Source organism: Ictidomys tridecemlineatus, chromosome 4 (genome assembly GCF_052094955.1).
Source record: "Ictidomys tridecemlineatus isolate mIctTri1 chromosome 4, mIctTri1.hap1, whole genome shotgun sequence".
In the NCBI taxonomy this organism is placed as follows: domain Eukaryota; kingdom Metazoa; phylum Chordata; class Mammalia; order Rodentia; family Sciuridae; genus Ictidomys; species Ictidomys tridecemlineatus.
Genome location: NC_135480.1, coordinates 273,208 through 287,246, shown reverse-complemented (window position 1 = coordinate 287,246; position 14,039 = coordinate 273,208). Strand labels below are relative to the sequence as shown.

Below are 14,039 nucleotides of genomic sequence, written 5' to 3'. Positions count from 1 at the left end.
CTTTGTATTTTGTTTAGAGACAGGGTCTCACCAAGTTGCTTAGCACCTCGCTGTTGCTGAGGCTGGCTTTGAACTCGAGATCCTCCCGACTCAGCCTCCCTAGCCGCTGGACTTACAGGCCTGCACCACTGCGCCCAGCTGATTTGCATTTTCACAGGTGACTCTCACAAGAGGGAACGGTTGGGACACACACTCCACCACACAGCTCCAGTACACCAGACAGCGGCAGGTGGAAAGCTAGGGGAAAGGGACTCACGAGTATTGCATTCTGAAGTCACCAAGATGCTGTCAGGGAAGTCGGGAGGGGTGTGAGACAAAGGCTGAGGCCTCCCGGGAAGGACCGCCCACCGGGAACCACAACCCCATATCTGTGTGCCTTCTTGCTGTGCCCAGCGAGGGCCTGCGGTGTCATGCAGGGGCCCAGCCAAGGGCCCCTGGATAGGAATCCTGGCATCACTGGAGCCAGAGGAGGTACCAGGAGAACACCCCCCACCTAGATCCCAATAGGCCTGGCCTTCAGGGGGTGGCAGAGCCGCCCTGCCATCTCCCAGAGGAGGGCCGAGGCCTAGGTGACCAGCCAGGGTGACTCCACATTCACCAGCTGGTCACAGGATCCTGGCCCACTGTCCTCCTCAGGGAACCACCAAAGAAATCTCCGGTTGCCGGAAGGTGCGAATGTGAAGGTTCCTGCACCTGGCATGTCCCCTCTCAACAGGGACGTTGGGATAAAGAACAAGTTCCTTGCCCACACCCTGGCATTCAGCCGCAGAGCAGGGTCACAGTCAGGGCTCTGTCCCACAGCCCTCTACGGGTGCGGGTGGCTCGGGGTGGGTGTGTCCCTGGGTCTCGGGGTGGAGGCAGCCCTGGTTCCCCTCGGGGACCCTGCGGAGCCCACCATCCCATGTGCACACCAGGGGCTGTGGGACCCTGTGTGGCCTCTTGGGTCCCTTGTGGCCGTGGACACCTGGGGGCTTGCCTGGCTTGGATGCAGTTTGTCCCCACCATGACGCAGGTGAGGCTGGCTCCTCAGCTGAGGGGACCCACCCTTGCCAGGGGGTCAAGTCAGGCGCTGGCAGCTTCCGCTGCAGGAGGCTTGCCCTCCTGCACCCAGATTTCCCCATCTTCCTGTGGGTGTGTGTGAAGCTGCAAGAGGAAAGGCTGAAGTTCCAGGAAGCCCTGGCCAGGGGGGCACCGCCCTCTCCAGGAACTGGCTGTGTGGTGGTCCCAGACCCCCAGCTCCGACACTCCCTCCAACACCAAGGCCTTGGGAGACCCGACCAGGGTTGGGAAGAGAGGCAGGCCGGCACAGGTCCATGGCTCTGTGCTGGGGGCAGCTGGCAATTGCGCTGATCCCCTAGGAGAGCGCCTCTCATCCACTGAGCTCCAGAGCCTGTGCCCTGGCCTGGAAGGCACCTGGGCCCAGGACAGTGAGTGTGGGCTTTGGGGACACCCTCAGGGACCTGGGGAGAACAGGGGTAGTGGACTCCTGCTGCTGTTGGCCTGGACTGTGGAGACCTGCAGGCCAGGGAAGAGCACTGGGTCACCCACAGCCTTCACACAGAGGGGTCAGCTGAGCAGGTTCTGATTTGGGTTCCTGGACAGGAAGATGGTGGGTGACATAACTGGGGCCCAGGCCTTCGCCTCCACTGCCAAGTGCCTGAACATCTGGGCCCTGATCTTCATCATCCTCCTGACCATCATCTTCATGATTGCTTACTTAAAAGGACTCTAAGGGTTAAGTGCTGTAAGGGTTAAAACAAAATGTGCGACTCTACATCATGTACAACCAGAGAATGAAAAGTTGTGCTCCATTTTTGTGCAATGAAATGAAATGCATTCTGCTGCCATGTAAAACTAATTAAAAAAAAGAGTTCAGGCAGGGGTGAAGGGTGTAGCTTAATGTGGAGGGTGCCGGCTATGCAGGCAGCCCTGGGTTCAATCCCCAGCACCAAAATAAACAACTAACATTTGAAAGAGTTTCCTGTATTTGAGGCAAGGTCAAGTTTCCCTTCTTGCCATGTCCAACCCTCCCTAGCTGGCCGTGCACCCTGGGCTGAGGCTCTGCCCCTGCACCCCTCGCTTTCTGAAGCATTTACACGCTCACATCTGTCCACAGTGGGATTCAATAAAGTGCATGGTACGCGGGTGTGCTGTGATCTCGCCTGGGGAGGGGTCTGCTGGCAGTCCCAGCCTGGTACACAATCTGAACCCCTCTCCCTCTGCTGTCCCATGCATGTCCCAGGTTCTGCAAGTTCCTGACTTCTGGCTGGGGGTGCTCAGTGCTAGGTGGCATCTGGCTTTCCCTGTATTTGGTGGCTGCAGTCAGATTGACGAGGTCTAAACTTCCCAGGGCTCCAGGTGCCCAGGAAGGCTGCAGAGGATGGGAATCAGGAGTCTGCAGCCCAGAGATGGGGGGCAGTAGCCCAGGTCCTTGGCCTTCAGGGGAGAACAAACCTCTGCCCAGTCACACCTGAGACCTGGGTTTGAGTCAGGGCCTTGAATGGTGGTGGCCTGGGGGTATCCCTGGGCTAACCTTGCCCTGGACCCCCTTGCAGTGGGAGCTGGATTGCCCACTGCTTCTTGCCCTGCACCCCTGGACCCAGCTGGGCCTCAGCCCCTCCCACCCCCCTTCCGTGCTCTGTGGCCTGCAGACCAGGGGACACGAACAGGGCCACGTGACTGGACCCGAGGGGCCCAGCATGTAGCAAGGCTACGTCTCCAGCCTCTGCATTCCTCTTTCCCACAGCGTGGGGCACATCTCCCAGGCTTCTGCCTCATTTGGGGGCGACCAGCACTTCAAGTCTCCTGGGACCTGGGAGGGACTGTACCCTCTCCCTAGGGTGCAGGGGTCCGTCCGTTGTCCCAGGATGGGACAGTCACAGCTGCCTCAGGAGGCCAGGTGCCCCACCACCCAGGCCAGGGATGGGAAGCCCTGGAGGGCCTGTGTCCAGCTTGCGAGGCCAGGGGGACAGCAGTGTCCTCACTGTGCTCCTGGCAGGCAGAGAGACTGGGTCCCTCTGGGGACACAGGCCAGTGAAGGAGGTCACTGCCCAGGCCCCACCGGCCAAGGAGCAAGGGTGGGAGGTAGGACCAGGCGATGCTCCCCCAGGGTCGGACCCTGAGCCTTCACTCAGCTTCAGACGCAGCCCCGCCACCAGGGAGGGCAGAGTCCCCAGGACAAAAGACGCGGCCACACATGCGATGGCTGTGGACACTCTCTGACACCCGAGTCCTTCCCCACAGATCATGTGGACATCACTTGGGTGGTGGACTCAAGGACAGGGGACTCCAGAGGTGCTGGGCACAGTGGACACACAGGAGCAGGTGAGGGTCTCGACACCCAGAGTGTCGACATGGCTCCTTGTCCATGTGGCACCAAGGGGTCAGCAGTGTCCAAATCTAAAGTCCACTCACAATGGGCCCCAGGCCGTGGACCGTCCCAGCAGGCACTTTCCATTCCCCAAATGTGTGACTGGAACAGGAGCAACAGAGGTTGGCAGAAGCCACACTGCACCCACCAACCAGCAGACCTGGTCCCTGGGGCAGGAGTCGGCATAGTGTGGTCAGCCAGGAGGAAGGGCCCTGGTGAGAGTACCTGCCTATGTGGAGCCAGGCACAGAGCCTCCTGGGTCCAGGCACTGGCCATCTGTCCTCCGCTCCTTCAGGAGGTCCTGCAGGAGACAAGGCTCTGGCGGAGGAGCGTGGACTGCTGCCAACCCGCCACAGGGAGCCCAGGGGAAGCAGGGGGCCAGGTGGGGCGGTCTTGGGCTTGGGTGCGTGGGAGCTGGACGTTGTGAGCTTTTCTATTCAGTCTCTAATGATGGATATTGGCCACCGATGAACCCAGCCTAATTCCATCTTAAGATTGGGAGTCATCTTGTCACAAGGTCATGAAAAGTTCATTTCTGTTTTACTTTAAAATACTAAGATTTTTACTTGGCCTGACCACACTCTGATGTTAAACTTGTTTGGAATTCCCGCCCGTGCTCTGAACTCAACCAGCCTGGCGCTCCTTGACCAGGTAACAACCCTCCCTGACACCTCGGTGGCTCCTTATAGATTCTGATGTTGGAATCTGGGTTAATTCCCTGCCTTGAAATGTTAAGCCATGTAGAATCATCAACCTGTTGTCTACTCTTGTGTCAGGCTTGCCAGAACCCTGTTAGCTGTAAGTTCCCAAGACAACCCACTTTTTAAATTTTAAAACCTTCCTGTGCTTAGACCAGACGCTGTCCTCTGCCTGGTCTTTGGGTGAGGCAGTCACTGATCAGCTCTCTTGTGTACACAATATAAGGTTGCTTTAATTTGGCTTAAGATTGGAGTTGGTGGGCTTTTCTTTGTGTGACAGGTTCAACAGTCACTAGGAACCATGTGGCAGAACTGGCTACCACCAGCAGGACCGTGTCAGAACTGGCGGCCAGAGCACCCAGTGGGCCAGCAATACTGCAGGTGTTTTTTGGGGGGAGTGGAGTAGGATGGAGCAGGAGGCTGGTCCTGATTCTGTGTCCTGCGCTGCTTCCCAGCGCCTGTCCCTCTGCTCACCCCGGGGGCAGCAGAGGCTGCATTTGGGACCAGATGATGGAGAAAGCAGAGCTCAGCCTCCTCTTGATGGGGCAGCTCCTGTGAGGGGCAGGTGCAGAGGGTCGGGGCCTCTCTCTAGCCCAGTCAGGGCAGCTTGAGGACCCTGGCAGGGCGGCCTCCCCATGGGCAGAGCTGGATGCAGGCCCTGGGCAGCCTGCGTGTGAGGGGAGACAGGGTCCACGGTACCTGGAGCCCAGACCTGGCAAAGTCCTAGCAGCTCACCACAGCCCACAGGAGAAGGGGTGGACGGGGCCCCAGGTCCTGGAAGTGGCCATCGAGTGTGGGATTCAGGAGACGCTTCATTCTCAGAAATAACTTCCCTGGGCCAGACTGGGTGAGCGCCCAGAGCAGAGGCGCTGATCTCAGCAAGGTCAGGAGCCCAGGGTGCACACAGCCACCGTGGGGATGGGACCCGAGGGGACACCAGGAGAGGGCACCGGGTGAGCGTCCATCAGACGGGGACCTAGCGGTTGCAGTCCTACCACTACTCTCCTCGGCGCCCTTGGGGTCATTCTGCCCCTCACCTGTGGCCCAAGGCCCCCGGGAGGCTGAGCTGCTGCCACCTCTTTCAACTTCACCTTGAGGGACAGCCCAGGGGCAGCCTGGAGAGGGCCTGGCTGACAGGGTTTCCCCTCAGAGAGGCGAACGCTGTCAGGGTTCCAGCCAGAAGCGGCACACGGGGGCCTAGGCCACAACTCGGCCCCTCAGGGGCAGGCAGGCAGCAGGAACACCTGACCCTTCAGGCTGACCTGGAGCTGTAGCCCTGACCACAGATGGACCTCACCATCCTGAGCAGGGGCACTGGGCTCATCCTGCATGACCAAGGTCACCCGGTGGCAGCTCCACACCTGAGATGCATACAAGGGAATGTGGCTCTGTGCGGGGAAGCAGCTGGCAAATGCACTGAGCCCCTCTGCCCCAGCCACATGCCCTGGCATGGAAGGCACCCCAGGGCAGGAGGACGGCAGGGCTCGTGTCTCCCCAGACGCCACCTTCATCAGAGGCTTCCGCACAGGAGGCCCAGGACAGTGAAGCAGGTCTGGTGGAGACGGGGTCCTTGTTCCCCACAGTCAAAGACAAGAGACAAGGCAAGCACAGCAAGCAAGCGTCATTTAAGAAAGTGATGGAGACAGACTTCTCTGAATGAAGCAAGAACAAGGGCAGGTAGTTGGTGCAGAGAGATGATGGGTTCAGGTTGTGAAGGTGGAAGCAGATTAGAAGGGAATGGAGATGTACTGCCTTCAGGACACATGCCCCTCCCCTCACCTGTGGCCACGGTCACCTGCTTCTCAGGAAGTTTCCTCCCTGCAGGAAACCGTTAGTGACATTCCCTGGTGGCTCCCTTCACGCTTTTCTGGACAGACATGGAAAATGGGGAGAGGTACCCCTAGATTGCCCCCTTCCTGCCTTTTTGCCACAAGGCTGGATACAAGGAGAAGGCCCTGGGGCTATAGCTCAGCTGATAGAGGGCCTACCTCCCAGGCACAAGGCCCTGGGTTTCATCCTCAGCAACACACACACACACACACACACACACACACACATAAATAAATAAAAATAAAATAAAATAAAAAATAAATAAAACAAAAAAGAGGGGGCATGAGAAGTAAGAAATGACCTCTGAATGCCCTTCTGTCAGATCAGGCAAGGTGGGCAGCCACCAAAGGAGGCAGATTTTAAAAGGCCGCTGAAGCCGGCTTTGTTGAGATATCACTCCCGGGAGGAATTGGGTCAGACCCACAGACTGGACAGGAGAAGGGTCTGAGGAGAAAATGCATGGAAGCTTGACCGGACTGGACTTTTATGGGGCTTAGGCAGGAAGGGAAGGGCTTGGGACAGGAAAAGGTGTTTTTAGAGTCTCTTGTCCCGCTCGAGTTAGTGTGTGTGGGGGAGCTGGCTGAACTTCAGGATTGGCCAGGGGGTCCTGCTGATTGACAGGCGTTTCTGCCGGCACCTGACTGAAGTTTCTTTCCCGAACGGGCTGCTTTGTTCTAAGTCACCGCCACCGACCTTCTATCCTTTAAATAAAACTTGCTTTTCTACATTTGCCTTGTTATGCTTAAATTTGGGACGCCCAAAAGACCACCAGAGACCAAGATGGATGTAAACAGCAAAGAGGTGTTGATTGCGAGGTAGCTCCGTCCTCCCAGTGCACACAGCAACTGGTGACGCTGAGAGGCCCCGGGCCCAGGGTTTGCAGCAGTTTTATACACTCTTTGGGAAAGGCAGGGACTTCACATACATCATAGCGTCTCTTAGCAAATCATCACACACCTCGGGAAAATCAAATAACAACTCTAAAACATGATTAGCACATCCACTGGCAGGAACAGGTTGGGTAGGGGTGCTTGGTCAGTACAAGAGGGGTATTCATTTGAACTGGTTGTTTTAAGCGAAGAGGGGTGTTCCTGCTGAACTACATGGTTTCCCAACATGTTATCAACCACCATAAACTACTGGGAGGGTCATCTGGCATCTGGGCTGCTATGGGTCCCCACCTAGCCTGACTGAGTCAGGGACACCTGGCGCAGCAGGTCTCTCCTGTTATTTGTAGATAAACCACTTAGCAGGGTGGGAATGTGCCTAGGAGTGCTCTGTGGGTCTTTCCAAGGACAAAGGTGATGTCCCTTCCTTGGACAGGCTTTGCTCTGTGTTTCTTGGGTGTTCAATCTTCCAATCTGGGAAAGAGCTCTGATTCTCATCACTAGTATAAAGAGAAGGTGACTCAGAGCTGGGTCTCCGTGGGAGGGGGTGGATCTGACCTAACTTTCTTATAGGCCTCATGAAACCGGAGTTTTGAGATGAGACTAATTCCTCTTGGTTCTTTTCTGCGACATTCTGAAGAATAACATACAATCATGGAGGAAAGTAAACACAGCAGGACTTGTTTAAATGAGAAGAGATAAACATTTTGGTGTACCAGCTCAGGAGCTTATACATTGTTCTGGGCAGAGCATGGAGCAAAATGTGTCAAACAGGCATTGAAGGAAGCAACCTAGATGCCCTTTAATAGATGAATGGAGAGAAACTGTGATACATAGACAAATGGAATATTACTCAGCATTAAAAGAGAATAAAATTATGGCATTTGCAGGTAAATGGATGGAGTTGGAGAATGTCATCCTAAGCAAAGTAAGCCAATTCCCCCAAGCCAAAGGCCAAATGTTCTCTCAATTAGTGGATGCTGACCAATAATGTGTGTGTGTGTGTGTGTGTGTGTGTGTGTGTGTGTGTGTGTGTGTGGAGAATGGAGGAACTATGCAAAGGGGAAGGAGGGAAAGAGAGGGGGCATGGGGGTAGGAAAGATAGTGGAATGAGATGATGTCATTACCCAAGGTACATGTAGGAAGTGCACATGTGGTGCAACTCTACTTCCTATACAACCAGAGAAATGAAAACTCATGTTCATTTGTGTACAATGGATTGAAGTGCAGTCTGCTATGGTGTATAACTAAAAGAACAACAGCAGCCACAAAGTATCAAGGCTGCCCTGCTCCTTTCCACCTGGGTTCACGCCTACATTCCCTATTTCACTTCTGGATGTTGCTGTTCCCACAGGAGATCCATGGGGTCTTTTACATTTGAAATAGGCCTTGAAGGTGCTCATTAGCATGTCTACTGACTAGCCTCCAGGTGTGTTTCCTGAGTTTGAATAAGAGTGACCATGCAAATTCTCATCCACTGAGAATGCCCCTCTTTATTAATCCTTGTGGTGCCACGGAGAATGAGCCTGGAGGTACCAACTTTTAGCTCTTGGATAATGCGTCCCCACCCTCTCCACCCCCAGCATTCATTACCTACCCTGGCTGGCTGACCTTTACTGCTGTGTCAACAGGAAGCCCTTAGGGAGCTGGGAGTAGAGGGGCTGCATGGGACTAGCCCACCCCTCAATGTGGACCTCAGCTCCTGCTGCTGTTGACCAGACTGTGGAGTCTCCCAGGCCTGGGAAAAGCCCCCAGGACCCCCACGGCCCTCACTGGAGGGTCAGCTGAAAGGTCCTGATTTGGGTTCCTGGACAGAAAGCACCGCCCACCCGGCCCTTCCTCCCACTCTGCCCTAGAGAAATTTGATCCTCAGGATTTAGTTCCACCCCTCAACACTCTGCAAATCACCAGCTCACAACAGCCAGGAAAACGAAACTTCTGAGAAACCGAAAGTACTGGGGAAGGGTGGGCCAGACAGCAACCCTCCAGCCACTCCACAGCTGGGCTCCTGTGAGCAGCATGAACCAGGCCCCCCACACCATCTTGATGTACCCCAATGCTGGGCGCCCCCCACACTATGAGAAGCTCCAGGAGGAACACGAGGTGGCCGTGCTGGGGGCACCCCAGGGCTCAGCTCCCATGACAACCACCGTGATCAACATGCCCAGAGACATCTCTGTGCCCGACCATGTGGTCTGGTCCCTGTTCAACACGCTCTTCATGAACTTCTGCTGCCTGGGCTTCATAGCCTTCGCCTACTCCGTGAAGGTGTGTGTGCTGAGGGGGGGCTGGGCAATGGGAGGGGTCAGGGGGTGGGGGAAGTGCCTGGGAGGCTGACACTCCACCTGCACCTGGGGTGTGTGGGTCTGTGTGTGCTGGGGGAGCTGCTGTGGATCACCCTCTAAGGCTGGTGTGCATTGACCCTGTGTGCCCTCCTCTTTCTGGGTAAGTGAGGGGGCATTAGGGGATCTCCCAGGGCAGGACAGGAGAGAGCGGCCTGGGAATCTGGGGTCACTCTTGTCCCCATCCCCAACCCAGAAGACTTCTCCCTATGCCCAATGGCAGAAATACCCGCTGCACACTGCAGACTGTGGCACCCCAGGCTGTCTCCCAAGTGGGGTGAGCAGCCAGCACGGGGGCCTGCTGCACAGTCTGAGTGTGTGAAAGGCAGGGGCAGAGAGGACCCTGGGGGCCTGGGCCTGGCACCTGCCTCTCCCCTGACCCTCTCCATCTGGTCTCCCCAGTCTAGGGACAGGAAGATGGTGGGTGACATAACTGGGGCCCAGGCCTTCGCCTCCACTGCCAAGTGCCTGAACATCTGGGCCCTGATCTTCAACATCCTCCTGACGATCGGCGCCATCGTGATTCTCATCATCTTCTCAGCAGCGGTTGTCCAGGCTGTTTCACAGATGATGAACCATCCTGGGGGCTTCTAGTCTTGCCATGTCCTGACCCCCTCGCTGGCCCTGCACCCGGGGCTGAGGCCCTGCCCTGCACCCCTCGCTTTCTGAAGCATTTACACGCACCCATCTGTCCACAGTGGGATTCAATAAAGTGTCTGTACGCGGGTGTGCTGTGATCTCGCCTGGGGAGGGGTCTGCTGGCAGTCCCAGCCTGGTGCACCATCTGAACCCCTCTCCCTCTGCTGTCTGGCCTCCTGCTGTGGGCAGCGGCTGACCAGGATCCTGGGTGTGGCTCTCTACAACCTCTGAGCCCTGATCCAGGGAGCACTGTGTCCTGAGTCCCCTTGCCCTCTATCACCTCTTTGGGTTCTGGGGTGGACGTGTGTAGCCCTGGCCTTGTTGGATGGATGGGGGCTCCTGTGTCTCTAGAGAGTGGTGACCGAGAAAGACCCTGCCAGGGCCTCCTGACCCAGCCACCTCTGGCTCCATCCTGGCTGCTGCTTCCTCCTGTCCACTGGGCACTATCCATTCTCCTGTTTCGTGGGGAGCAGCCAGTGGCTGGCAGAGGGGCAGAGACCTCAGTTGTGGGCTCACTGCAGAAGGAGTGTCAGACCTGGGGACCTGTCAGGGGTGTTGGGGCAGACTCTGAGAGCTCCAGATTATCCAATGCCTTGAACCCCTGGTGCTGGCCCAGGAATATGTCTCTGCAAGATGGGGACCCAGGGCCTTGGGTGTGAGTTCTAGCTCTAGTTCTGGAGTTGCCCACACACTGTGGAGCTGGGCCTTCCTCCCTCGTGGCTCCACAGGGTCCTGCCAAGGCCTGGGAGGACAGTTCCCTTCTGCTCAGAACCTTGGAGCAGTAACCCTTCAAGCTCTGTCTGCTCTGTCCTGAGGGTCACCTGCAGATCCACCTGCCAAGTTCCTAGGCCCGCGGGCCTGTGCCCACCAGCGCCCCAGACCTGGAGTCTCTCAAGCGAATTGCTGTACTGGTGCCTGGTCCGCAGACAGAGTGCTCTCGCTGTCCCTGGGTGCCCGGTGTTGGAGCCAGAGGAGCCTGAGAGGGTCATCTGGGTGGATGGAAGCTCCTGACAGAGAGCACCTTCTGCAGGCTGAAGCCCAGCGGCGCCCCCTGCCTGCCACGGGCACAACCCGCAGGGATGAATCCCAGAGGAAGATGGAGTGGCCAGACCCAGAACGTTTCCCAGCACAGATTTGGGGTGGGGTCCCTGTAAGAGGGCAGAGGGGAAGAGCCAGCTGGTCTTGGACTGAGGGTGTCTGGCCGCTCGTGGGTGCGCACTCCTGAGGTTCCTGTAGGCAGCCGGCACTGCAAGGCCCACAGTGAACTTGGAAGTGTCCTCCTCCGCAGGGCAGAGTGAGTAGCCAGCTCAGAAGACTTTCCCTGGAAAGGGACGTGTCCAGGGCTGTTCATGCGGAGAACGGAGTGTGCTCCCACCGGGAGCAGTGGCTGAGAGGCCGGCCCAAAGAAGGTCAGCAGGGTCCACGGGGCGTGGCGTGTTCTGGGGGTGCCTGGGCATGGGCAGGACTGACGAGGTCTAGGCGGAGGGGCTATGGAGTGGGGAAAGGGCCCCAGGACTCGCGGGCGGGTGCAGAATTGCTGGTCACGCTGGGGTGAGGGCCATGGGGCATCCTCGCTGGGAGCTGTACACACGAGGTTTGCCCACGCTCGCGTATGTCTCAGCCCCAGTCCTGAAAATCAAATGGGTACCATCTGACCTCACAGGGAGGCACAGGTGGACCGCGCCGTGGTGGTAAGCTGAGTCACCGCTAGAAGGCGTCTTCGTGCGCAAGTCCCAACCCAGGCAGCTCTGCTGGCCCGAGTCCAGGTGGGAGGAAAAGACGGGGCCTACCGCATGGACAGAGGTGCTGCCACCCGACCACACACCAGAGCCCCGCGCCCTTCCTAGTCAGAGCCAGCCCTGGTCTCCCCGCCAGCACACCGCACTCCCAGAACCCAACTTGCCTCCCCAGGGATTTGGGGGTGCATTTCACACCCACTGGGGCGGTTTAGGCAGCCAAGAGCTGCAGGGCGCGTCTCAGTCCCACGACACCGCGTGGATTTGAGCGACGGGGCTGGGGTGACTCAGTACAGATGAACTCCAGGGACTCGCAAGGATACCCTGGGGGACACGCGGAGAAGGCATCACCCCACCCTGGGGCTTGCAAGGGTGGTCGCCAGAGCGGAGGCGGAGATTGGAGGCTGTGTCCCGAGTATTAGGAGGGTCACTAGCGCCTGCGGGCGGAAGCGCCAGGGACTGGGTTTTGGCGAGCAAGGGGTGCGCGGAAGGACCACCACCTCCCCAGTCTCTGGTCACTTGACCGCGGTGCTGAGGTCGGCGGCCGGCAGGGGGCGGTCCTGGGTGAGCTGCTGGGGTCGCATCTCGTGTTCCTGTGCACCAGAGTCCCCTTGGTCTGCGTCCCTGGGTCCCCTGGAGAAGGAGTGCTGCTGAGGGACTGGAGGGCTGAGGCCCAGCCTGTCTGGGCTGTGCAGGCGAAAGAGCAGTAGGCAGCAAAGGGCTTTGGGCCTCTCTGGGCTGGCCTATCAGCCAGTGCTCTTGGGGAGGCAGGCCATCCGGCTGGCACCTCAGCAGTCTCCAGGGCAAGGTCAGCCCAGGGGTGCCTCTGAGGTCACCACCACTCAAGGCCAGACACAAAACTGAACTCAAACCCAGGGCTCAGGTGTGAGTGGGCAGAGTTGTGTTTTCCCCTGAAGGCCAGAGACCCTGAGCTACTGCCCCACCTCTGGGCTGTGTGGGCTCCCTGATTTCTGTTTCCTAGGACCTTCCTGGGGGCCTGGGGCCACAGGAAGTTCAGTCTCCTTCTGCTTGCAGCCACCAAATATGGGGAAAGCCAGATGCCACCTAGCACTGAGCACCCCCAGCCAGAAGTCAGGAACTTGCAGAACCTGGGACATGCATGCGACAGCAGAGGGAGAGGGGCTCAGACGGTGCACCAGGCTGGGACTGCCAGCAGACCCCTCCCCAGGCGAGATCACAGCACACCCGCGTACAGACACTTTATTGAATCCCACTGTGGACAGATGGGTGCGTGTAAATGCTTCAGAAAGCGAGGGGTGCAGGGCAGGGCCTCAGCCCCGGGTGCAGGGCCAGCTAGGGGGTCAGGACATGGCAAGACTAGAAGCCCCCAGGATGGTTCATCATCTGTGAAACAGCCTGGACAACCGCTGCTGAGAAGATGATGAGAATCACGATGGCGCCGATCGTCAGGAGGATGTTGAAGATCAGGGCCCAGATGTTCAGGCACTTGGCAGTGGAGGCGAAGGCCTGGGCCCCAGTTATGTCACCCACCATCTTCCTGTCCCTAGACTGGGGAGACCAGATGGAGAGGGTCAGGGGAGAGGCAGGTGCCAGGCCCAGGCCCCCAGGGTCCTCTCTGCCCCTGCCTTTCACACACTCAGACTGTGCAGCAGGCCCCCGTGCTGGCTGCTCACCCCACTTGGGAGACAGCCTGGGGTGCCACAGTCTGCAGTGTGCAGCGGGTATTTCTGCCATTGGGCATAGGGAGAAGTCTTCTGGGTTGGCGATGGGGACAAGAGTGACCCCAGATTCCCAGGCTTCTCCCTCCTGTGCCTGCCCTGGGAGATCCCCTAATGCCCCCTCACTTACCCAGAAAGAGGAGGGCACACAGGGTCAATGCACACCAGCCTTAGGGGGTGATCCACAGCAGCTCCCCCAGCACACACAGACCCACACACCCCAGGTGCAGGTGGAGTGTCAGCCTCCCAGGCACTTCCCCCCCCTGCACCTCCCACTGCCCAGCCCCCCCACAGCACACACACCTTCACGGAGTAGGCGAAGGCTATGAAGCCCAGGCAGCAGAAGTTCATGAAGAGCGTGTTGAACAGGGACCAGACCACATGGTCGGGCACAGAGATGTCTCTGGGCATGTTGATCACGGTGGTCGTCTGGGAGGCAGAGGTGTGGCCACCTCCCATCACAGATACTTCGTACTCCTCCTTGTGCATCTCCTGGCTTGTGCCACAGAAATCCTGGGAAGAAAGCTTGGACAGTGAGGCTGGTGGTGGGAAGAAGCGCTGATGCTAGGACTGGAAGTGGTGAGGGCCACCCGACCGTTCCTCTTTCTCAGAAGTTTCTATTTCCTGGTGTTTTTGATTTGGTGACTTTCCATGCAGAAGGGGGAGTACACCACCCTGGGTTTCAGGTTACAACTAGGACTGGCTGCAGAGCGGGGCCACTTCCTGCACAGCCTTCTGCCTGCCCCGAGCCTGTCCCGCAGGCAGGCCCGACCTGAGGATAGCGTGTAGAGAAGGCTACCCTGGTTTCAGCCCCTGTGAGGCCACGTGCACATGGAA

At 58.0% G+C, this 14,039-nt stretch overlaps 2 protein-coding genes across 2 annotated transcripts; one reads left to right on the top strand and one right to left on the bottom strand.

Moving 5' to 3' along the window:
- The first annotated feature begins 8,680 nt into the window (after positions 1-8,680).
- On the top strand, positions 8,681-9,854 carry LOC101967449 (interferon-induced transmembrane protein 1). The gene is made up of 2 exons (XM_078045225.1): positions 8,681-9,053; positions 9,530-9,854. The coding sequence occupies exons 1-2, from the start codon at positions 8,805-8,807 to the stop codon at positions 9,719-9,721; spliced, it is 441 nt and encodes a 146-aa protein (XP_077901351.1). The 5' UTR covers positions 8,681-8,804; the 3' UTR covers positions 9,722-9,854.
- A 2,853-nt stretch (positions 9,855-12,707) lies between these two features.
- LOC144376925 (interferon-induced transmembrane protein 1-like) lies at positions 12,708-13,820 on the bottom strand. The gene is made up of 2 exons (XM_078045226.1): positions 13,506-13,820; positions 12,708-13,032 (listed from the first exon to the last, which is right to left on the bottom strand). Exons 1-2 carry the CDS (start codon positions 13,689-13,691, stop codon positions 12,841-12,843), a joined length of 378 nt encoding a protein of 125 aa, XP_077901352.1. The 5' UTR covers positions 13,692-13,820; the 3' UTR covers positions 12,708-12,840.
- Positions 13,821-14,039: the final 219 nt, after the last annotated feature.